We start from the raw sequence: 27,037 nt of genomic DNA on the forward strand, positions 1-27,037 counted from the left end.
AAGAGGTTGTAGAAAAAATGCTTTTAAAAGTAAAAAAAAAAAAAAAAGTTGGCAATGCCCACCCAGTCACATTACCCCCCCCCCACCAAGCCACACCCACAGTAACAAATTTTACATTTCACCACTGCTTTGGCCACTCTTGGATCAATACTCTCCATGCCCCTTTGTCTTGCATTGCCTCCTTTAGATCCACCATGGTCATCCCAGTGTCATCCTTTATAGAAGCTAGCCAACGGGTACTAGTGAGGCCCCTTCAAGCCTGGCATACCTTATTATACATTTATATCTTTGTAGTTTACATGCTTGTTAAAAAATTTTTTAAAAAAATCTAGAATGTTTTATCACCATTTTAAATGATAAAACATTATAATGATTTATAATCAAGTGCACTTATACAGTTGTATCCACTAATCATCTCATGAAATACTTTTGCCAATACAACTGTGGAATATTGCTTACTTAACTGTTCAGAAAATAATGGCCATACATTTTTAAATATTTGACCTTGAAAACATTAACTCAGGTTTAATGCTCCTGGTTGCTCAGCAATAAAGGCTACATCCCATGAAATGTTTATTTTAAGAGAAATTGCTGATCTCCATTTGAAGCAAGGAACTACAGAGCATTTGTTCAATATGTATTTTAAAATCCAAAGACCTAAAATCTTAAGCCTCAAAATGTCAGTCATCATTTTTTTAAAAATTCAATTCACATATCTTGGAATCTATTTAATTGTTATGTAACAGGGATAACTTGAAGGCACTAATGGATTTGATGAGCAAAATGTATATTTTCTTGATTATTGTAAAATTATTGTAATTTCAGCATAACAGTAATTGAAATTATGTTTTTAGAATGTAATTGCAGATTTAGAAATGTATGAATGCTTACTGGTAACAGCTACATGACGGTTTGTTTTCCCTTCATCAATGACATCCATAACTTCTTCAGGACTAGATACAAATCTCTCGGTGCAGCCCTAGAAATATGAAATTCAATATTTTTTTACGCGAAACATTGACTGGAAACAAACCTAAACCAGTAACTGTAGCTTCTCAAAAATCAGAGATAAAACTCTATTTATAAGCCTATATTAACAGAACTAAAAATTTCAGATAATAACCAAGAAGCAAATGCAGAAGTATATAAGATGACCATGTACAGTGTATGGCCAATACCTTCACTGGTCATAATTAACCTATAACCAAATCTGAAAAATCTACATAATTGCTCACATAGATTTGGGAAGGCAGGGACCCCGATAAAAAAATCCTAGCTGTGTGGATAACTGATTCTGCATCCAAGGATTCTTCTGCAGACCTATTTTACAGCATACTTTAGGCTCTCAGCATTCAAGAGAATGAATACCATTTCATCATGTGATTGGGAACCTTTTTTAAATATCTCATTTATACGTAGACCGTTCATCTCTAGTTTGCTTTGGGTATTTATGCATGGTTCCAAAATATGTTGAAGCTTATAGTAATAATAAACAGGAAAAAAATTCCTATAATTTGCATCCATATTCATTATGCATTAATGGAACTGATTAATTTCAAAGGAATAATTAACAAAAAATTTCATTATTAAAAATGAAGTTTTGGATAAAGAAAGTATTATGTACATAATTTTGATGAGAATATTATGGACAAAAAATAAAAAAAATCTCTCACGCATTTAGTAAAAAATGAATACAGGTATTCCCTCCATAAATGCATCGAGATTGGATTGACTTGGAGGATTTTCAATACCATTCATATGTAGATTTTTCCTCCAGAACTGTAATTCTAAAGCAGGGGTCAGCAACCTGTGGCTCTGGAGCTGCATGTGGCTCTTTGTAACTCCCTGGCACTCAAAATGTGTGACACCCACTGGCACGCGATTTATTGAGCTTTTCAACCCCCAGTAGGCCAACAATGGATAAATCCAAGAAAAGAAAAGTTTCAGAAGAAAACAGAACATTTAATTCAACTATATATGCTAGTCTTGTGGCTGCTCAAGAAATAGTCAGGCACAGGAAGGGTTTTGTGGCTCCCGGTGTTTTCTTTTCTGTGGGAAACAGATCCAAATGGCTCTTTGAGTGTTTAAGGTTGCAGACCCCTGTTCTAAAGGAATTCATTTATCCAAAATGTGATTGGGTTCAGTCTCATGGGCTTGCAATCTATCTTCATATCTAAACATATAATTTTGGTTGCATCTGTTTTAAATCACTCTTAAGCTTAGCCAGATCTTCTTAAAAATTAGGGAAAAGATGGTGACCTGGAAAAATTGAATGAAAGCAGGAATGCTGAATTTGGACCAATTGATAGATGATTGGGATGAATTTGTAGCATATGATGCACCAAGAGGCAAATATGTATCAGATGTAACTTATGGAAATATTTACATTTGTTAACAACATCATTTGGACCAGCAGCATTCTCACCACACAGACAGAATGAGTGCCTAATTTTTTTTTAACTAAAAATCTCCTATTAGTTTCTAAACTTATTTCTTATCTATAAATCAATTTGATAGGCATATGGGAAGAAATGAGTGGCATAAGGTCTTAGAGATTTCTATATTGCTAATGCAATAGTCTTCACTTCTATAGCAAGAGTGTCAATGGATCTTAAGTTACAACTTATAAAAACAAAATATTTAGAATCTACTAGACTCCATAATGTCCATATAAAAAAGGATTGACTATTATAGTATTTTCTTGAAAATATAAGAAATAATTTTTTTTGAAACACATATTTTTACAATGTCCTATACTATGTTTTGGGACAAAATAGTGAATTAATAGATGTAGTTGTGTGATAAATGCTAAAATTTTCAAAAGACAATATTGTTTTGAATTACATACATTGTACATGGAATTTGACCCACTGGACAACAAAACTTAATTCTCCAGGCCCTTACTATAGGTGAAAGACTGATATTGCAACATACAAAAAATAAATGTATGACCCCATTTACCCCATTCAATTGATTGAAAACTGATAACACTTTCTACCTATGAAGATTGCCAAATATTAAGCATAATAAAAAGTAAGGATAAGGAAATATGGAACATATTTATACAAAATATGATAGGCTAAAAAAGCATGATAGTTATGACAGACAGATGATAGATTCACAAAATGTTTGCATTAGGTAATTATATATATAGAATTGTAACTGTTTATTGTTGCAACAACACATGCAGTTTGGAAGGAAGGAAGGAAGGAAGGAAGGAAGGAAGGAAGGAAGGAAGGAAGGAAGGAAGGAAGGAAGGAAGGAAGGAAGAAAGAAAGAAAGAAAGAAAGAAAGAAAGAAAGAAAGAAAGAAAGAAAGAAAGAAAGAAAGAAAGAAAGAAAGAAAGAAAGAAGCTTTAATTATATCCAATAACTCTTTAAGTAATAATTTTGATGAAACAATTAAAGCAACCTGATTTGCTTCAATGAAGAAGTCAACAAGCTGAGCTTGGCTGAAAGGCTTAGGGCTGGGTGGCTTTAGAATCAGAAGGTGACTGGCATGAAAGCAGCTTTTCCACACTGATGGCTTTTCACAACCACTGACCTACTAGTGAGTTATTGTGACAGCCCAGCAATGTGAGAGGAGTTTTTCTGCACTGCTGGTCTCTTTTATCAATTGGTCAACAAAAGGGGAGAATGCCAGAAGCACAAAAGGGCAAGTCATATCACATCACTTGTCTTCTTTCAACTGCTTGCTAACACTTGGAGATAGTTCAACGTGGAGATACTCTGGGGTTTGGGGTTGGCCATCTCCAGTGTGTGCAGTAGGATAATCTCTATCAGAGGTGACTAACCTAGAAATCCTCTTGGTAGAAGGATGGAAAAATACTTTCCCCTGCCTTTTTTCAAGCATGAGTTCTGCAGGAGAATGCTGAGAGGTCTACGAAGCAGACTCAGGAAGAAACATGACAAAGGCTTTTATAGAAATTCAATAAAGTGTATACAGAGGCCAAAAAAAAAAAAAATCTTCTGTAGAAATTCAATAAAATATGCACTGAAAAAATATGGCAAAGGAACCATGTTGCTTCAGGAAGCAGTTTCAAGGAAGTACTTCATTTGAAGATTTCATCAAAACGAAGACCCTTTGAAGCTACAATACAGAGTATTTGTTCATGGTCCATTAATACCACAGACAAACACCTGTTTAAACAAAAGAAATAATGGCATCTAGGAAGGAGGATTGTGGTTTGCAAAACAATGCAGGGCTGTAATATCTGTCCTTTCCTCCCATCCCAAGGTAGAAAGTAACAATCTTCATGTTGCTTTCAAAAATGGTCAGCAAGAAAATCAAAGAATCCTTGCTCTAACAAACTCATGGATAAACGGGATGCTAAAATAAACTAAGTAATTCCAAGGATTCTATAGCCTAACATCCTTTTCCCTTTACATTAATATAGCTAGTAAGAGCTTGAAAATCTAGCATGCTTTTGTGAGCTGTTAGAGGGATTAACAGAATTATTATTAAAGTACAGATTTTCCAGTTGATTAAAAACAAACTACTCCTTCCCTTCATCCAGAATCAGCATGACATATTGATGCAGTGTTAGAGACATTCAGAGAAATGGAAATATTCTACTAGTAAAAAATTATACTTAACCTTTAAGAGATAGACATCCCTAAACTTAATTAGCATTCTTTTTTATTTACACTATTTGTATAATACTGTGACTTCTGCTTTGGCAATTTTATGATGGAATTATTCATTTTATGGCTTTGACTTCTATTATTCAGGATCTATTCGACCTTGAGCATATTTTACAATTTGTTTTCAATGACTATCTTGAGTTCTTAGTGTTAAGTCACCTTGGTTGTGTTTGCAGAAAGGCGACATACATATTTTAAAAAGAAAGTAAATGTGATCACAAACGAATTCAAAGAGCATTTGAATTAAATAATTAAAATGGTATTTTTTTTCCATTATAGGTAGAAGTGCTTTTACCTTGACATATGGTACTCTGTTCTTGTCTTCATGTACTGCAAGGTTGGTTTTTGAAACTGTAAGAAACATAAAGGACCATCAATTAATGATATATATAAATTGGAAGACTGGCAAGAAAGTCTGAATGAATTTCCACACACAAAAAAAATCAGTGATAAGAGTTTTCACCAAATGGGCTTACCCTATTCGTTGGTTTAGGTACAAAATAACAACTGGAATGATTTAATAAGTAACATTTTGCATATTCTCAATCAGGAACATGAAATACAAACAAATAAGTTAAGTGTAAAAATGTCCACAAATTTTATTTGTTATGACCCATATAGAATTGCATATGGACCATTTCCACTAGAGATTGGAATCATCCGGGATACTATATATAGCAGTGAGGGCTAACCTTTTCTGGACCAAGTGCCCAAAGTGCACATGCCTGAACTCCCAAAATGCAATGTGCGTGTGGCCCCAGCGCTTGCGCCCTGCCTGCCCGCGTGTGCCCCCCTGCAAGCATGTGTGGCCCCCTGCATGTGCCCCACCCCCGCATGCGCACATGCCCCCTGCATGCATACCGCCCCCAAGCATGAGCAGCAGAGACCCGAAAACCAGCTGGCCGGTGGGAGGCACGCGCGCATGTGTGCCATAGGTTCGCCATCACGGATATATAGGGTTACAGCACAGGCACTGTGCAAATAAAGCTAATGTTGTGGTCTTTTTTTGGATTAAGGGTGCCTATTAAAACCTATTCAGATGTTTCATTCTCAGTCTAAACATCTCCACTTGTATGTCTGTCCTCTGAGAAATCTTCCAATATGTTAAACCAAAGTTTGCTATATCAGGCAAATAGAAAATATGGATGAAATAATGATTTCTAGAAAATAGCTAAGGTTTTTCAAATGGATGTCCTGGGAAACAATCTTTTTTAAAAAAAAAAAAATCCATAAAGCAGAATGCAAAACTGGAAATTGAAAGAACAGAGAAACACAGCATTTTGCTATTCATGTCTGAGATTAGGAATCTTGAACAAAGAATTGGGATTTAAAATAGGAGGGAAAACAGATTTCTTCAACTATGCCATTTCTTTTAAATGGCAACTACAACTCCTGGATGATAATTATATAAAGTTATAAAATGCTTCTGAAAGTGATCCATTTAAAGCAAAATGATTACAGAGATCACTCTCAATAGTAAAGTAGAAATATATAGAAAAGAAAAGTTTAAAGATCCTAGTTTCCACTGCAAAAAACTGCAAAACTGGAATCTAGCTGAACCTTTCTGACAAAGTAGCCCAAAACTGACTATTTGTTAAATAGAGATATTTATTATTAAATAGGAATATGACACATGTTAAGGATTTCATTAAGGTTGGTAACTTTGTCCACATATTCTCTATCTTACAAAAAAATGACGTCAATTTTTTGTGAAACAATGTCAAACAATGGGGCAGAGGTCAATATCTATTGATCTATTGGGGGACAAATAGCGCATATGGAAGATTGCAATTTGGAGGGGGTCTTCTAATAAGGGACTTCATAATCAAGCTTGATCATTGATCATCTCCCTCCATTGGAACAGATAATTCCCCTGATATGCAGATCTGGTGCATTGTAAATTACTCAATCTGCAAAAAATGTATGGAAGGAAGGAAGTAAATATATGCACGAATGCTTGTTAAAAGAAGCCTTTGTTAAAAATGTTTTGAAGGAAATGAATCACAGATATAAAATTGTACAATTAAGAGAAAGTGAAAGGACATAATAGCCTTGTATAAAACTAATCTGAGCTTGTGATGTGGATTTGATAAAACACGGAAGTGGAGATCTAAGTTTAATTATGAATGAGAAGGCTAAAATATGTGATAGATAGAAAATAATAATTGTTGACATCCACTGTGGATGTCAGTAGAAATCCATGGATTGAGATATTTCTCCATCAGTGTTTATTCAGATGGGTCTCCCAATCATGTGTGATATTTGCTTTTTAAATTATTTGTTGTGTTTTTATTTGTTCTCATGGATCCAAATAATTTTTAAAGGGCACTTGGAGAATTTCACAGCTTTCTGGCAGGCAACAGGGTGCTAAATACTATTTTCCTGTGTCTAGGCTGTCTCCTGTCAAACCAGAGCTTTGTTTTGTTTTGTTTTTTCCTTTATTATATTCTATGGAAGCTTCCAAGATTCATAAATTATACGTAAATAAAAAATAATAAGTAAATAAATGCATGTAATACTCCAGGAAATTATAATGGAAGAATCAAATATGAATGTGTAGGAAAACACCACTACACTCTGAATAAAAATGATCAATAGGAAGAAGTTATCTGCTAGATGACATGAATGGATGTGTGAGAAGGAGATAAGACAGCACATTCTTGGACCATTTGGAGATTGGGATTATTGGTGACTAAAAATGGCTCATCTCTTTCAAATACATGATTCAAACATAAGTCTATTTATACGTATATGAAGGTTAAAAACAGACAGATTTTAGATAGACAGACAGATATTGTTTTTGTTGATTATCATGAATGATTGAGATAATTAGTGAAATTACAAGTTGATCACAAATTCTGAATTTGAGGTAGACAATTTTTGGTGGCACTGAGTGATCTTAGGGAATGTGAACAGAAAAGGAAACAAAAGTAGAGTGACAGCAGGAACAGAAAGGGTTTAGAAAAAGAAGGAATATTGAAACTGCTTCAAGTAGAATAGAATTAATTACAGAGTATTGCAAAAGCCTGTGGAATTACACTAAAGGGAAGTATGAAAAGGATGACTGGGAGAATGCCAGAATGACAAACACTAAGGATGAGAAAAATATCCTTGAGAATGACTCCTGCAAAAGAACCAGAAAGACATGGAAGTTAACACCTGCATTTGACAAGGGAAAGAATGTTATTTCTCCTTAACATTAAAGGGGGAAGATAGAATTTTAGGAGAATAATTAGATTGGATGCACATAGCACAGAATTCCCAATGAAAAGTTCAAGAGGTAAATGAGCACAACTTGGGATGTGTAATAGATCTCTATCAGATTGTTCTTTTTTAGCCAAGTCATTGAGATATGTATGTGGGGGGTGGGGAATCATTGTATATTTATTGGTTTGAGAAAGTATGATAAAGTGCTTACAGGAGAAGAATTATGGAGAAGGAGAAGGACTCGTGATCTGCCCTTTGTTTAAGGAATACATGCATAAGGAAGCTCATGGGATGTTAGTTGACTGAGGATATGAATATATCCTACATGTAATTTTGTATTAATTATAACATTAAGGATTGGATATTAATTCTAGATACAAATGTTATCCATCTCTTTTTCTTTGTTTCTAAGAATTCTTTCTTTTTCAGTAATAGATTCTGGTCCCAATGAAGGACACAAGCATCCAAGCAACCTAGATTCGACCGGAAGTGTTGCAGCGAGACAGTCGGGAATTAGCAGGCTCCGATGAGCCTTGCGAAATTCCAGGCTGACAAACCGCTGTCGGTGGGTCTTCAGACCAGATCTGTCCTGTAGGGACGGAGAAAAAGGAGGGGCACCTCAGAAGCCCAAGAGGAACAGGCAATTTCCTTGGAGGTCAGAGGAAACTCTTCAACTTGGTGGGGGCAGCGGCCATAGCGGCTGTCATAAAGCTGGGGCAACTGGACTAAGTTTTGAGCAGGAGCGGTGATTTGGACGGAGTACTGGTACCGGGTGAGTGATTGCCAGCTCACAGGTAAATAGAAATATTTTTAAATTGTTAAAAGGTGCCCCAGCGAAGAAACAGCAGCTAATGGGCATGGGGGACTTTTAATGGAGAGAGAAAAACAAGGCAGAAGTTTAAAGTGTTAAAGCTCGAAACAGAACTTGATTTTTGGATTAGAATTTGAGTGGCGATAATTAAACTATTAGAAGAAGAAACCCGAAATAGCTGTTAAGAGGACTGGAAATAACTTTAAAAACTTTGACCATTGAAGGAAGAACAAAGAAAAACTTAAAAATTGAAGTGGTGTCCCGGTGCCTGGCGGCTGTACGGATCTGGATGGGGAGAAACAGGCTCAGACTCAACCCATCCAAGACCGAGTGGCTGTGGTTTCCGACGTCCCGATATAGTCAGCTGGTGCCATCGCTGACTATTGGGGGCGAATCATTGGCCCCCATGGAAAGGGCTCGCAACTTGGGTGTCCTCCTGGATTCACGGCTGTCTTTAGAAGAGCACTTGACGGCCGTGACTGGGAGGATTTTTCATCAGGTTCGCCTGATCCACCAGTTGCGTCCCTTTCTAGATCGGGACTCCCTACGCATGGTCACTCATGCCCTCGTCACCTCCCGTCTGGACTATTGTAACGCTCTCTACATGGGGCTCCCCTTGAGGAGCACTCGGAGGCTCCAACTAGCACAGAGTGCGGCCGCGCGGGTGGTAATGGGAGCAACGTGGCGCTCCCATGTAACACCTCTCCTGCGCGAGCTGCACTGGCTCCCGGTGGTCTTCCGAGTGTGCTTCAAGGTCTTGGTTAGCACCTTTAGAGTGCTCCATGGCTTAGGACCTGGTTATTTGCGGGACCGCCTGCTACCACCAATAGCCTCCCACCGACCAGTACGCTCCCATAGAGAGGGGCTCCTCCGGGTGCCATCGGCCAAACAATGTCGACTGGCGGCCCCCAGGGGGAGAGCCTTCTCTGTGGGGGCACCTACTGTCTGGAACGAGCTCCCCCCGGTGATACAGAGGATCCCGGATCTGCGTACCTTCCGTTGCACGCTCAAAACGTTCTTATTTCATCAAGCTGGCCTGACCTAAGTTTTTCCCCTTTTTAAATGGAAATTTTAAATTTGGTCTTAAATTATTGGGGTTTTAAATTTTCAGCCAAATTATTTAATTCGTTTTACTTTATTTTAAATTTTGTTTTCATATGTTTTATTCCATGGCTGTTCACCGCCCAGAGTCCTTCGGGAGTAGGGCGGTATACAAATTGAAATAATAAATAAATAAATAAATAAAAATAAAGCTCTGTAACAGAAGTCTTTTAATTGGATTTGGAATTGGATTTTAAATTGGATTTTGGGGAATACAAAATTAAGAAGATGGAAATTGGTAAATATTGGCAACGTGGATTTAATAAATAAAATGGATATTTTCTTAGTTTGTTGATTGGAATTGTGGATTGGAGAGAGACATCTACAGGCGGAAAAAATTATTACAATGGTCAACTTTGTATTTTGGAAAAAAAATTCTTAAAGTGATAAAAGCAGTGGGAACTTTTGAGAAGGATTTGTTTTCTTTTAAGCTGTTTGATCTCAATAACCAAAGAAGGTGGATTATAATAAAACTTAGAATTGAAACAATGACAATCCAGAAACAACATAATGGCGCAGGAATTAATTGAAATGATTAAAATAATGCGTATATCATTCAAATTGGAATTAAATGAAATGATTATAATGATGCATGGAAAATCTAAGCCTGAAGAACTAGAGATTGTGTTAGAACATACCCAAGTGGATTAAGAAACTATGAATGAGAAACAAGAAATTAATACTGAAGATAAAGACATCGATTATGAAAAATTAAATTATCATGTTGGGAGTAACAATGAAAAAAAGAGAGGCGTTAAGAGAAAATTAACTGGAAAAAGGAAACAAATAAAGGGAAGAAAAGGAAAGGGGAAAAGATTAGGAACAAAGGTGAACTTTAAAGATTACATTGGGATTAATAATGACAAAAATAGAGAGGGTGGAAAGAGACAAGGAGAGAAAGAATAGGGAAAGACAAAACACAAAAAATGTAAATGATTACACTGGGATCAACAGTGGAAAAATAAGAAGGGAAAGGGGAAAAAAGGAGGAGAGCAGATGGAAATACAGGGCTAATTAGGAGAGTAAGGGAATCTAAAACTAGGGGGGAAAGGGAAAAAGAAGAAAATAAGAGAATGGGAGAAAGGGGAAAAGGAGTAGTTAATGGAAAGGAATGTTTTATATTTAGAACTATAAATGAATTGAAGTAAGATCTAAAATTATAAATGAATTGTAGTAAGTTTAATATATGTGATTGTAATACTTGGAAGGTCTTTAATTGTAATAATGGAAATCAGCTTCAAAATCATTTGAAATTATATTGTATTGTGAAAAGGGATTAATGGATTATTAAATAAGAGGTGAAGGGAAAGGGAAAATATCAAAATTGACTTTGTTTACTGTTTAACATGAAGAGATTAAGACACTGAGCAATAATTGAAATTAACTGTTAAGAGGGGGAAATATTATTGATTATGATTATGTTATTATGAAGAGGTGTAGATAGTATATATATATATATTTGAAAAAGCAATGGAAAATTGGGTTTATTTTAAAAAACAATTGGAATTGAGAAATAGAAATGAATGACTTTAATGCTATATACTTAACTGAATATATATGAATATATATAGTAATATATATGATTATGGTATTTGGATAACCTGATAAAGGAAAGAAATGGAAACGAGGGAAGGAAATGGGAAGAAAATGGGTTATATATGTAAATTATATGAATACTAATATCTGTAATTGAAATAATGGAATCTAGGGAAAATGTTTGAAACTATATTATGTTGTGAAAAGGGAGCAATGGGAAAATATTTGAATAAGATGATTTAGACTTAGGGTTAGGTTTTAGAAAAATGATTGACTCTAAATTAAAGGCAATTTGGAAAAAAGTAATGAGAGGTGGGGGAAAAGAAAAATTAACCAAGATTAGAGATTAGGGCGAATGGTAATACTGGTTATATATCAGAAGAAATAGAAGGAAAATAAAATAAAAAATTAGAGAGAAAGAATATTATGGCAAAAAGTGAAATATATAAATTGTGTTGAAGAAAACTAAAAGCTGTACAAATTTTGACTTGGCGAATACTCTGTTCAGAAAAAATGTATTGTTTGTTTGTTTGTGTGTGTGTGTTTGGTTTGAAAAAAATCGAAAACAATTTCTAAAAAAAAAAGCATCCAAGCAATCTCATTTTCTGGATTCTGACAGACCATTTTAAGAAGGGTCTCCAGATTTTATTCATTAAAATAATCCTTAAAATGTTCAGTATGGGAGAAATGACAATTTTTGTGAGAATATACAAGGGTTATGGTTTAATACAGGGTTAAGTACTGATTTTAGAAAACAAAACAAAATAAACTATCACAGACAACTTAATGGATGCATTAAAAATAATAATACAATCCTGCTTTACTTACCATCTAATAAATCCCTTATTTTGTCCAGGTAAATCTCAAAATAGGAAACCTAATTAAGAAAGCATACAAATATTACACATACATTTGAAAAAGAAAGAGAAAAACTATCAAATACAGTAGACTCTTAAAGTTATTTGCAAACATAAGTGAAACTGCTATTTACTCAGCGGTTTCACTCAAACTAAGAGAAAACATTGAGGAAATATTTGTACTGATTGCTTCTGGGCATTAGTGTCTATGGAGATTCTCAGTCATCCAGGTCATGGCTATCCCAAAGGTGCTTTTTCAAGAGGCAACTGGACTTTCTGGTTTTTCTTTGAAGACGTTTCACTTCTCATCCAAGAAGCTTCTTGGCATTAGGATATGCCATCTCCATAGACCAAAATGTTTCTTTAATAGGCCAGAATAAAAGAGACACCATCTTATGTCCTGCTTTCCATCTCTTTTCTTCTGCTGTTATGGACATTAAAAGATTAAGGCTATAAAGCCACTATCCATGCTGATTAATCACAGAACTCTTTCCAGTAGCTCTGGAAAATTTGGTGTCCTTTGGACTTAGCTTGATATAATAGTTTTATAGTTAGTATAAAATCTGCTTTTGCTTGCCTATTTACCTACTTTTACCAGTACAATCATCAAGCCAAAATGAATGGTGAATATATTTACTGTGACCAGAATATAAGGATTGAGTGGGAGTTCCAAGTTCATGAAAAGCTAAAAAAATGGAACTGTTCCCCCACCCCAAGAGCCGATATAATCAGTGGAACTTTGTTTGGGAGTCACCCAGAGCTGGTTAAAAGATTGGTGGCTATATAAATGTTTTAAATAAATAAAATGGAACTCTAAAGGTAAGAGAAGGATTGAATTTGACACACAACACTATCAATACTCCTTCACTGGTTCCATTGTGAAAGATAGGAGCTGATCTATTCACAAACAGCAGATTTGTATCATGATACGTTTTTGCATATGTTCCAACTAAGATTGGATATACTCATTACATTTTGATCTGAATTTGATTAAGAGTAAAATTGAAATGGGAAGGTTTTTTTTTAAAGCATTATCCTAGTTGGTTACATAAAGAATTTAATAAATTATTTGTAGCATTGCCAAAGTTTTGTTCTCCTTTTAAAATAATAGCTTCAACGGGTTGTGTAGGTACTGTAGGCAGTGGAAAAGAATTATGAGATAAAATTAAAGCTTCAGAAAGAGTAGCTGGTGAAATTATTACTTTTAAAGGAGACTGCAGATCTTAATGGGATTGACTTGGTAAGAGTTCAAACCATACATTTTATTTATCTATCTTATCTATCCAATTTTTATAACTGCCCATCTCACCAAAAGCAACTCTGGGCGGCACCCAACAATATGCAAGCTAAATGCATCATTAAATACATATTCCTCTTATAAAATTCACTACATAGAAGAGAGGATAAAAGGCATAATAATTTATTTTATTTTTTATTTTATATTGGATTTCTATACCGCCCTTCTCCCTGAGGACTCAGGGCGGTGTACAGCCAGATTAAAAAACATGCAGAACAAATATTAAAAACAATTAAAAGATATATAAATTTGGCCCAATTAAAACTCATTACCAATTAAAAACGTTTAAAACATTTAAAAAACAGTTAAAATAAGACCTCATACTTTCCCCTGTCAATGAGCAAGCAAGGACATGTATAGTCTATGGAGATTATTTGGAGCTATATTGCATACCCAGTGGGTGGCAATTATAGCAAAGGCTGACCGCACAAGTACTTCTTTTAATGCGCTTGGGAAAAGATCACATCCCATATATTCCTTTACATTATTCATGTGTCAAAATGTACATGATGTTCTACCAGAAGAAAAACGTTAATTGTCCTAAGACTGGATCAATATCTATCGGGACTTTACCGTATTAAATAGTTCCTTCTGCTGTAGGACTCAGGGCTACAGCATAAAAAGACACAGGAATGCAATGGGTGTTTTTAAACATGTATTATGTTCCCCATAGTTCAACAGCAAATACCCCAATGTAACTGGAGTTAGGAACAATCAAGATGGAAGACCTGAGCCACAGCGCCTGTTAACTTTCAGCTGTAAGAACATCTGGAATCAAGAGAGGATTATCAAATGAAAGAATTCTAAGAAGATGGCAATTAAAGGCTAGGTAGTTGTGAGGACAGCAGTAAAAGGGGGTCTAGGACAAATCGCCCCAGCCAACTTGCTGTGGCCAACTCACCACGGCCAACTCGCCATGGGACAATTCACCACGGCCAACTTGACACAGGACAAAAGTTACATAATATTGAAGAAATGGTGAAATAGAATCATTAAAGGATACAAAAGGAATAACAAAATGAAATGTAAATGACAAATATTAAAATATTTTTTAAATTATTTTAAATAATTAAATAAAATTGTTGAATTGTATTGCGGCGAGTTGTTCTGCAGCAAACTGTCCACAGCAAATTGTCCAATGGCAAGTTGGCCATGGCGAGCTGGCCACAGTGAGTTGACCATAGCAAATTGGCAGTAGTGAATTGGCCATGGCAAGTTGTCCCATTCTGGTAAGAGGAGGATTAACCATGAGAAAGGGCATAGTGTCCCACAACAACAATATTTAGAATACTACAAAATAAGATAAGTATAATTCTATATTTCAATATAGAAAGATCTGCAAGAGTGAAAGAGCAAAAAAGGGGGGGGCAAACGCACCCCAAAATTGGAAATAAAGCATTATTTTTATATTTCAAAGAAGGCTGGATAAAAAAGTATTTATCCATAATAAATACTTTGGAAGAAATATTTAAAAGGTCTTCCAAAATGCAACATGCAAGCTCAATAAAACAACCCAACATACTAAAAATTAATCCCCAGCAAATAAAAATAGTCAATCTTCCAAAAACAATCCTTCCAAACAAAGACTGTGCGACTGCATTGAGAATTCCTGCCAAAGATCACAACTGTCATTTAAAATCTTCTTTCCAACTTAGAAAATATAATTTGCAACCAGTACAAAGCAAACTGCGAAAGATTTTGCAGAGTGAAGGAGGAATTATATAAGAATCTCGCTCATTATTCCATAGTTTGTTGAAAATAAATTTATTGTGTTTAGTGAGGCTTACTCATAAGTAAACATGCACATAATTGTACTTTGAGTGTCTGGCTCAGTTGCATTTATTTAAAAAACAAAATGGAATGAGTCAAATGCTCATAAATTTTATCAGATCAAGAAAAAAACTGTTGGCATAAGACTGGAAAGCAATCTCACTGCATTCTTTAAAAACATTTTCTGTATGAGCATGAATAATTATTGATTCCTAATCTAACTTGGAATTTCTCCAAAGTGCTTGCATTTTTAAGTTTGCTTATAAGTCTAGTATCATCACTTTTCCTTCACTTCTGGGTTTCTGCCAATGGTGTATTGCCATCAGGACTTCATAACTAGCAAGCTAATGTAATCATTTTGTCTAAAACGTCCATCCCTTTCCTCCAGCATGAAACTATGTGAATAGCATACGTTTTTCTACATATGTAATACTCCAATTTTTTGACAACTATATGGACAAAATACTAATTTAGTGTTCAAGTGTTGATATCAATATGGCAACCCCATAGCTTTTCTAAGAGAGCATTCACACCACAGATTCTGATTTAATTAAGGTTTCTTTTTCAGGTAATTAAGAAAGAGCTGGTGTGTTTTTTAAAAGTATGATCTCTCTCTTATGAGTATTTTAAGAAATACATATCAGTATGCACGTATAAGAATGACAATAAATCATACTTTAAGAAAACTGAATTTAGAGTTTTCTCAAAATTTTAAGTCCATCATTTTTAAAAGTTATTGTTTAAAAAACTGAGAGAAAAAATCTGTCACTTATCTTTGAGAAAAACAGGAAGATAAGATGATGCTTGGGCAACAGAAATCAAACCACACACACACACAAAAATAGAAGGAATTTTTAATTTTTGACATAACAGAATATTCTCTCTGTGTGTGTATTTCACATACAACTTACTTGAAATTAGATTTTTTGCCTTTCCCATTTTTTAATTATATAAGGATATCTATGTGTCTGAATAAGTTCTTATTCATTTATTTAAAGAGCAATGTTTCAACAGTGACTTTTTATCCAGAAAAGCATACATTGCATAAACATTTGTTTCAGAGCCAAAACATCTTTGTTTTCAAATGACACTTCTCTTGTATATTCAGATTGCCAGGTTATTGACTAACGTTCATTTATATATGCTGTCCCAGCAGTATGAAACTAAGTCAATTTTATTATATGACCTCACTTAGGATAAATTTAAGATCTGATTAGAAAGCCTAATCAGAGAGCCTAATTAGAAATACATTTCTATTCTTTTTGTATTTAAGAGAATAAAACATAGTCTAGTATTTTGTTTAACATCCAGAGTTTAAAAAAGGTTATTGTATATAAAACATTATTAGTGTTGACTAATAATGACTAGCTTACAAAAAGTTTTGTTTCTTTAGATCCAAAATCTAGTGGCACGAATCCATCAAGGACTATTTATATAACTAAATCTCTGTTATACTAATGAAAATCATAAATAGGATCAGCTGTGAGGTGGCTTTTTTATAGGCTTGTTAAGAATAAATTATACCGCACTGGAGAGCCAATGGTATAAAAGATATTTAATACTTGCAAATCTTTTGGCTCTCCAGTGCAGCATAATTTATTCTTAACAGTCAGAATCATGCAAACAACAATTAGCAATAGCAATAACACTTAGACTTATAAGGATGGAAAGCTGACTCAACCTTGAGCCTGTGAGGATCAAACTCCTGGCCATGAGCAGTGAGTTAGCCTGCAATACTGCATTCTAACCACTGTGCCACTACAGCTTATACAAAAGGCTGCTTCAATTTAAAACCAATGGCCTGTTAGATTACTTATCTAAACACAATTTAAATTGAGTTGCTAGAGGTATTATGTCCACAGATTGCACTGATTGAGGTTTTGTTTTGTTTTTTATCTCACTACTTGGTTTAAATTTCCTAGTGTTACATTTGAGGAAATTAATCACTCAATATCCATTTTTGGTACCAACATGCAGATTCAAAAAGTCATTGTCCAAAAAATGGATGGATGGGAAGGCAGAAACTTTTCTTAGCAACTATGTGGTGAGAAATCATAAATCCAAATTTATTCTCCGAGGAACAAAAATGTATACCTATGGAGGATAGGAAATGTCAAGGAAAGAGGATATCACATTCAAAGTGGGTCCCCCCCCCCAGTTTGATTATTATTTGATGTTACCTTTATATGGAATTCTAGATTTTCATCCATGGAATAAATGTGATCAAAGATGTCGTGTGCAATTCTTGGAATTATTCCCATCAACTGCGGGTCATGCAGTTTCCCCTAAAAGTGCAAAAAGAAAACGAAGTTAATCATATCATGTTCTGGAAATTAGAGAGCAGATAGTCCTCGACTTACAACAGTTCATTCAGTGTCTATTTGCAGTTACAACGTCACTGAAAAAAAGTGATTTAGGAGTATTTTTCATATTTATGACCATTACGGCATCCCCATGGTCATATGATCAAAATTCAGCCTGGCAACTGACTCATATTTATGATGGTTGCAGTGTCCCAAGATCATGTGATTACCTTTTGTGACAATTCAATGAGGAAACCAGATTCATTTTACAACCGTGTTACTAGCTTAACAGCTGCAGTGATTCACTTAACAACTGTGGCAAGAAAGGTCATAAAATAGGGCAAAACTCACTTAACAAATTTTTCACTTAGCAACAGAAAGTTTGGGCTCAGTTGTGGCCATTAAGCTGAGGACTACCTGTATTCATTTGCTACTTAGCCAAGGAAAACCATAAATAAGATGGCTAATTTATATTGATGTTAATATACTAGTATTAAACAGTGCCACAGAATTTCTACAAAGGAGCCCGATATCAATCTACAATTCACCTCCAGCTCTAGCAAAGCCAAAACCAAATTGTTATTTTTAACATAGAGTAATAATGTCAACCATGCTATTAAAAACAAATAAAAGGGAGACTTCCATGTTAAATACTAAAACTGAATTACCAACTAGTAAGAAATTAATGAGAAATGGAAGAAGGGAAAATGGAAGTGTAATAAATCTACTGATTGTTTTGGTCAGGCATAATGCCAGTAAGCGTTTGCCTCACTAGCAATAAAGCCTGCACAATCAGCTTCCTTTGCTTTACTTTAGATCTTTAAAGAAAAAAAGATAAAAATATTTTTCCTGACTGCATGCCTTTTTTCACTTTTCCTCAGAAGTAGAAATTAGCCAGGGCTATGATAATGAAACTGTGCTTGGCATCAATAACAGAGCATAACAAAAGCATGTAATACGAAAATAAAAAAATGGAAAATGTGGTTTCTTTTCTTACACCTCATGATTTTAAGATCATGGTCATTCTGGCTGAAATACTGGGCTCTTAATCTGAATATATCATCCAGGGATACAGGTAGATAAACAGAATTATTTCAAGAACAAAGGACATCATACACATCCTCCCTGCAAAATAAAAAATGCTGCAAACATCTGAACCTAATATTTTTCATTACGTATATGGAATTTAAAACTGGAAAGGTGTAAAAATCCATTGACTATTATTCTGCAGATCTAGGAAAAGATATTCACACATGTTCTGGCAGCACAGAGACCCAAATACTTTGCATAAGTGTGCTTAGTAATAAAGAATATAAGAGAAATTGAATGGAGACAAATTGCAGGATATAATCATTTCAGGGTATAAAGTGCATAAGACTCAGAGGATTAATGTCAGATTTCAAAAGAAGCAGATTGATGCAAACCAATTTTCAGAAATTCCTCTCTCAATTGCTCACATTATAGTCTGATGTGAGGAATTCAATATACATTTATTCGGTTTCAAAATTAAGAATATGAAACATAAAATTGATTGAACTATTTTCTGACATGGAGGTCAGAGGAGCTGGGGGGAAAATCATGATAAGAAATGAAATATCTGGCTAACCTGCAATTTCATGAAATTCTAAGGTGGCACTAGTTTTCCACTGTAAAAAAATAAGCTTTTTTATTATAACCTGTGAACAATAGAACCTATTGCTTTTCATGTGCACAGAAATTTCCAAACTTTTTGCCTAAGATTCAAAATTACATTCAAACTGAATTACCTTTTGTTAAACCTAATTATTCAGCTTGTATATGTTAAAATAAAAATGGAAGTATAGCAGGGTAATTTTATATCATATGTTTAAGTGCCTCCTTTCTTATTTTATAGTTCCAGAATAATGAACCTGACAACTCTATTAAAATATTATCTAAAATAGTGCAAAAACATTAAAAAATGTTGTTAGTCACATTTTGAGAGTTTAAGATATATATTTAATCTTCTTTAAGAGCTTAACCATTGATTTGTTAATATGGGATAACCCTTTTTTTATTCAGAAGTTATTGCAAATAATTGATATCCACCCTGACAACATAATGTATAATTGGTTATTTAAAAAGTTGTAGATTTAGAATTATTCAGAACACAATTTAACACTGACTGTAATCTAGGAGTTTTAGATGCTAGTGTACCTGCATCAAATTGTAAATCAAAATATGTTTTAATTGGAAATTCTTTCTGCAGTTTTAGAGAATCCAGATTCCTTTTGCCATGGCTTAAACAATGTAAAAACCTCTCTGACAGTGACTTAATCTAAAACATCAATATTCTTAATAGCTATTCAGGTTTACAGCATTTATAACACTGTCTCACTTTTTATAAAGTACAAACCTGTAGATCACTAGTAAGACTTACTGTAAATTAAAGGCCAGTTCAAGGAGGACAAAGCATTAAATCAGCTTGGGCTAATTGTAGGGGTGACAATTTATGAATATGTCCTTTTGCTTTCTTTATATTTTCTTGTACACTTGTATCGCTTTTATAATTTTGATATGGTCATGTGACTAAATCAGTAAAGTTTCCATTCTACTAACATATAACATGCATATATTTCAATTTGTAACCCTCCATTTATATATTTATTAGAAAACATTTTTAAAATGATTATTCTAAAAAAGAAGGTTAACCTGGAATATGAATTCCAAAGTATTTAAAATTATTCAAGCACCAAAGAAGCTATCAAATAGGTCTCTGTGGGACTCTATGTTATAACTAGGTATATTTGGAATACTGGAAAACATGCAGAGCTGGTAAAGATGAAAGACTCCTCAGTTTAATCAAAGGGCAGAAGTTACACCATCCAGAACAGGTTAACCTCTAAGCTGAACATGATTGAGCAAGCCAGTCAAGCAGTACTGATAATTATAAATGTATTTGGGGAGATAAAATTAAGAATGGAATTAGGTGAACTCCAATTTTCTTATTTTCTAGATTAACTGTAGAATGGCTGCTGCCACCAAAAATGCATCGAGTTATTATTTTGAACTACTTTTGAGACTTTTTTTGATCCAATTCATTGCTTTACATGGAGAAGCCTGCCAATACCTGAGCAGTATAATATTCCTAGCTCCTTACACCATTTCACAAAAAAATCTAGCACACCAATCCCTTTCATAGTTCTCATCTGCAGCTCTTTTTTGCACTGAGGTCAAGGAATTTTAACCTAAACAATTAAGAAAATAAAATATGGAATATGGAATAGCTGTCTCACACTGGCATTGTCCTCTAAATTATCTGAACTCTCTGCAAGTAACACGTGGGAAGCAAACATTTTTAAATAAAAGGATATTCCAGTAATAGACAGCATTCCTCTAACAAGATATAGGACTGTGATGACACTAGATATAACACTGCAATAAATATTTTGTTAGGAAGAAATGATTTAACTACTATTTATTAAGTGTGTTAAGACTAAATGACTCATTGTTGACTATATCCATTTGAGAATTTCTAAAAAGGGCCCAATTTAGAATAAGAGTGCATAATTTAAAATGAAAGTCATTTTATAATACTTCAACCTTCAGAGGCAGGAAAATGCAGATTGTCAGATTTACTTTTATGTTATTATAGTATTTTTGGAGGACGTGGCAAACAAAATCCCCATATGCTATTTATTGCTTGAAAGTCTTGAAGAATTAACATTTGAAATATGAAGTCTTTCATAATAAAGGTTTTAACTTGAGGAATTAATAATTCCCCATCCTTATAGAAACTTTCCCCCTGAAAAGGATGCTTTACATTACATAAGAAGGATTGAATTAAAAGGGGGATTTAAAAGCATCTACCATACGATAGATTTAAATCCTTGTAATGAGACACATATAAAAAGAGACTGATGAGGTCTTTCTCCTTTTTTCCTTATTGTAATCTGAGGATGTAACTGCTGATGTGAATTTGGCAGATTTATTTGTCATTTCCCTATAGAGAACTTTGTCTGATGCTACTTCCAAATCTGTTCTCTGAATGGTAACAAGGAAAGGTGTTAAGTAAGAAATGTAGATATTCTGTTGAGGAAATAAATTGCTTTATTAAAAAGAACCCCAAAGGATTAATTTCCCTTTTATGGCAGGCAGAGGGTCTATTTATTCATGTGACTTTATTTCACCCATTTTCACATAATTAGAGGGAATGCTTCTTTCTTAACGATGTAAAATATAAACAAATCACTAAAACATAGTTTTAAAACAGGTAGGTAAAGTTGTAGCCCCAGGACTACAGGAAACTCACATCCTAAAATGGTGCAATTTGGTGGCAAAATGGCCCTTTTGGGGCAGCACAGAAGCCGAGGTAACATTTCCTGGAAATCCAGAAAAAAAACACAACCACCCCACTATAATCCAATTATTTTGATACTAAAAGACTGCTGCCTAATTTCAGTTGTTTTGGTAGGGATAAAGGTGAGCATAGAATTTTTTTGTCTCTTGGGGCCTCCTACCTTTACTTTCCCCCTTTACACCTCCTAAAACTGTGTAAAAACACTGCAAATTCTACCCATCCTTCTGATGATATTACTGTTGTGGTCCGCTAGCAGCCTGCAGAGCTGGCAGCAGAGTTGGACAGTGAAGAGGCTGGGGAGGAACATGGGCCAGTCCTGGAGTCTGGGGAAGGTTCGGACGAGGGCTCTGCATTAGAGGCAGAGATGGCACCAGGGCCATCCGGGAGTTATGTGCAGACTCTGGAACCCCCAAAGTCAGACATCAGAGAGGCAGAGGAACAGGGGGAGCCTGTTCCTAGTGCACACAGAAGGCAAGAACAGTTAAAACAAAAGGGACGACTCGGAAGTAAGGCTTGGAGATGATTGGCCCCTCCCATAAGACATAAAGGAAGAGCAAAGGCATGTTGGCCTTTGCAGGAAGCAACATTATGGATGGTGTCGGTTTGTACTTTGAAGCTCCATTTTTGACTCTGTGTTTCCATGTGGCCTTGCCAAGATAATTGCCAATTAAGTCTTTGGCAGCGTGTCAAAGAAGATAAAGGAAGCCTAGGTCAGAACAATTACCATGGCCTCCTGCAGCTATCTAGATGGTTAGGAGACAGGTTTGCTGCCTGGCAACTTTGGAAAATCCTTACTTCTACCCACATCTCAATTTGGAAGAGATTTGATATCTAGGACATTCCATTTTATGTAGTTCATAGAAAACCAAATCAGTGCATCTATTGCACCTCTTTAAAGTAACTGCATCTTTTCCCGGAAAAAGCACAAGGGCAAATGAAAAGCAGCTTTAAATTTTAAATCGACTTTAAATTTTTACCTCCATAGTATGTGTTTTTCCTGAAGACGTTTGACCATATGCAAAAATAGTTCCATTGTAGCCTTCAAGAACATCTGTTTTAAAAACACACAATAAAATATCTTATTACGAAGTACTACAAATCATCAAAGTAAAAAAAAAGGCATTATATGTATTAGTCGTTATTTAATAAGAGAAGAGGAAAGGATTAAGAAAACAGTTACAGATATCTAATGGAAAGTTATCCTGTTGCCAAGGAAGGTAAACACAAATAAATATTTCTCAATGTCCAGATCTAATATAGTCAGTAACATCCGTTATGCTTTTCTAAATAACAATCCTTTCAAAAATGTCCAGATTTCACCTTTATTTACAGAACTTTTCTCCATTTTCTCCAGGATTTCTGTACATATTTTAATTTCTTTGTTTATTGGAAACAAGTCCAAGAGATGGATCCCAGGTTTAAACACAGCAAGTTGAGAATTGTAATGTGCATATCTAAAAACACAGAGGAAGCAACATCTATTCTAAATAAAAACGGTTAAGCAATGGCCCCAGTTAGAACTTGGGTGAGAAACTGTTAGGGCTGCAAGTTAACATTGGAAAACTGAAAAAAGTTCCCTATGGAAAAAAGCAATGACACACTACTTCATGGTTGTCTTCACAGTTCTATCCCTAAAAATCTGATCTGAAAAAACAAGAACAATATTGAGGAAAGATTGTTAGAATAAGGCTGTCGGTCAAGGAAGAGACTTTACTAGACTTCAGTTCCCAGGGAGAATGGAAGCAAACCTGGATCACATAGCAGGTATTTCAGCACCTATTTTTTTCATCCATCCATGAAAGATATTTGTAAAATGTCTATTTTTTCCTATTAGAATATCTTAATTATATCCTGGAAGATGAAAACAGATTTAAATGAAATGGAATTTGGACCAAATATATGGCTTTAGTTTATTAAGTCTATCTTTGAGGACAATAGCTGATGGGGAAAAAAATAACAGGAAAACAAGGGTGATAATTTACATTGTAACATCCTATGACTTTTAGTAAAGACAAGCAACAAGTTTATACACCCAGTCACATCTACACCTTATACTGCAGGGGTGTCAAACTCAAGGCCTGGGGGGACCGGATCCGGCCCATGAAGTGCTTAGATATGGCCCGTGGGGCTGCCCTAGAAACAGCAAAGGACCAGCCCATGGTGCCTCTGCCAGAGAAAATGGAGCTTGGGAGGGCTGCATGTGACCCACTGGCAGAGGGTTGCAGGAGGCCATTGCAGCCAAAAATGGAGCTTGTGAGGGCTGCAGGCGGCACTTCCAAGCTCCATTTTCACCGGCAGAGGGTTGCAGGAAGCCATCACAGCCGAAAGTGGAGCTCAGGAGCCCTTTTTCTCTGGCAGAGTGCTCGGGCCACCACAGGTGCTCCCGACACAAGTGACGTCGAGCTGGCCATGCCCACCCCAGTCACGTCCACCCCGGCCCCCCAATAACTCTGATGCGGCCCTCAATGAAATGGAGTTTGATACCCCTATTATACTATGTACTATTCTTCCTGTACTATCAAAAAACAACAACCCTCCACCTCCCAATTTAAAATTGTTTTGTCAACTTAATGTCAATAACATTGTAGATAGAGGATAAAAGTTACATGATTCGAATAAAATGTCATAATCTGAATGTCCTGTAACATTTTGTTGTTAAGTTATCACCTACAATTAAGAATAACACAAATGTCACTATTTTGGCTACACACTATTTGGTGTAAGTCAATTTAATTATAAAAACATGCAGGTTTATGGGAAGGGATTTTATCAGCCAAGTAACTGGAGAGGAAAGCAATTTCACACTGTTCTCTGCAATGCACAGGGAACAAGAACTGACATAACTTTCCAAACAAATCAAAATAACACTGAAGGACAATAACACTGAAAGACATTTGTGCTTTAAATAAGCCTGCTCTTTTTAAATACTGATCTACAATTCATATGCCTATGCTGAGTTTTACATTTAACCTTCTGCTGAAAAGGTTTGATCATAAATAATAAAATAACATCCCAAATTATTCTAATCTATTTTTGAAGGAGCAATAGATCTAATATTAAGATAAAATTTCTGAGAAATGCAATCCAGTATCATGTTCATTAGATCCAAACACCTTAGGGGATTTTAAAATCAAAATATAAATAAACAAAAATGTGTTGTAAGCATATTAAACAGTTTTGCTAACCTACTAGATACTTTGATTTCACAAGCTGTTGATGTATTTACTGAAATGAAATATGTTCACTATTCCAATTTCCTCATAAATTGACTTAACAGGTGTGTTTTAGTAAACCAGGGATAGTTTGGGGATAAATATAGCACTAAATGATAATTACTTAAAGCTCTTAAAGGCAGGATTTTTTTTTTCCTATTCATGGAGCTGTCCAAAGAAATGGTGCTGACTCTCCCAAGTTAAATGCATTGAAGAGACACGTTTTTAGGATTATTTCAACATTTTCACCAGGGTTTCTTCACTCATTCATAGAGTTAGTACACACGCATATCCTTATACTGTGTAAATGTAATTGCTCTAAGCACTCTCATGATGACACAAGGAGAAAGAAAATGTGCAAGAGGGAACAGGATGAAATAGAATCTATAGTGTTAGCTCGGCTGAGTAGTGCAAACTCTGGACCTATAGCAAGAATATTTTCTACTCATCCTAGGGCCATGAATGTTCACACAAACATAATAGCAAAAGTTTGTGCAGAGATGTTGAACTAACAACTTTTCATACTCTAGGGTAAGATCTTTAAAACTCTTTACAACTGAAATGTTGAATGTGACAAAGAAATAAAAATACCAAATATTTGGAAATTAATTCCATTCATTGAGATAAAGTAATAGCATTTAAGTTTAATTAATTAGTCTGTGTTCTGGTTTCATCCATTGTTCCTTATCCTATCCCCTAATGGATTACAGCTCTTGCATTCTTTTCAGCCATATACGGCCCTTAAACCCTAAAAGATTAAGTATTAAGAGTAAGAGAAATATAGCTGGTAATGTTGAAAAGCAACTGGTCAACTTTCGAAAGTTTTCTATCAATTGCTCTTTTTTTTTTTCAATAGCCATCACTATCTCCTATTCAGGACCTATGTTGCTTCATCTATCTATAGAGCACTGCAGGTTTAGTTTAAGCAATTTGGAAACTCAATGAAGCAACAGATTTAAATCCCCCCACTCCCAAAATACCACAGCCCTGGATTAATTGGGCTCAGAGTTACCTAAAATTGTGAGATGGGCAGCAAATAAATTTAATAATGAAAAATCGCAGCTGCATAATTTTGTGAAATATTTAAACCTATGAATTCAAAATTCATACCTTTTAACCTGAATGAAACATTAAAGATATATTTAGAAAAATGGATAGACATCGTGGATAAGAAAATCACCACGCACTAAAATCCTGCTTAGGAATCATCCAAACGGACTGTTGCACTCCTACATACAATCTTGTTGATTCCATCTACTCACTGATTAATATAGAGTTGCAACAGCCTCCTCTGAAGCATTTAATTATAATTTTTTAAAAGTTCTATAAAAGATTATATTCAAAAATGGAGAGATACAGCTAGTGAGCAGACTTTTTTAATGAAATAAATCTAGAAATTTTTGATGTTCGGTCAGAAGAGTTGGTCGCACTCCCAACATTTCAAAAAAAAATAAAATGTTATACTACTGATATGATGAAATCTGTGCACCAGATGAAATGGTATTAAAAAAATCAAAGTGAAATATTTCCTATAGTTTCAAAGATATTTCAGGTTTATTATGAAAATACCACCTTCATACTACAAAGCTTACATTATCAAAATGTTAAAGTCTGGTAATGATCTTACGAGTCTATCTGCTATTGACCAATGTCTCTCTTAATTATTGATGCTAGGATTTTAATAGCTACATTGAGGAAATAAGATATATTGTCTTTAATGTACATAGAATATTGACATATTGTATTTCAGTCTATTAAGATCTCAAAATGGGATTGTTGGAAAAAAGATGATTATGTCTTCATGGAAGAACACCTGTATTCATAAGTTATTTTACATTACACCCATTTAAAGAACAGGGAAAAATAGTTCAAGATATGAAAATTATGTTAACTTTCTTCCATTTGAAAATTATAGTGTAAATCAAATTGTTATTGTTATCATTGCTGCATGAAGAAACTTAGACTGGATCTATCTCAGTGGG

The 27,037-nt window shown here is 34.8% G+C and overlaps 1 protein-coding gene across 1 annotated transcript in view; it reads right to left on the reverse strand.

Moving 5' to 3' along the window:
* KIF5C (kinesin family member 5C) overlaps positions 1-27,037 on the reverse strand; it is an 82,961-nt gene that overhangs the window by 34,528 nt on the left and 21,396 nt on the right. The window contains exons 3-7 of the mRNA XM_070957011.1: positions 22,821-22,894; positions 17,403-17,507; positions 12,127-12,175; positions 4,939-4,994; positions 892-979 (exon numbers count right to left, since the gene is read on the reverse strand). Of these exons, the coding sequence (XP_070813112.1) occupies positions 892-979; positions 4,939-4,994; positions 12,127-12,175; positions 17,403-17,507; positions 22,821-22,894 (372 nt within the window). The remainder of the gene's footprint in view (positions 1-891; positions 980-4,938; positions 4,995-12,126; positions 12,176-17,402; positions 17,508-22,820; positions 22,895-27,037) is intronic.

The sequence above is a fragment of the Pituophis catenifer genome, unplaced genomic scaffold (genome assembly GCF_029215685.1).
Source record: "Pituophis catenifer annectens isolate HBS135680 unplaced genomic scaffold, rPitCat1.0.hap2 SCAF_1, whole genome shotgun sequence".
NCBI classification, from domain to species: domain Eukaryota; kingdom Metazoa; phylum Chordata; class Lepidosauria; order Squamata; family Colubridae; genus Pituophis; species Pituophis catenifer.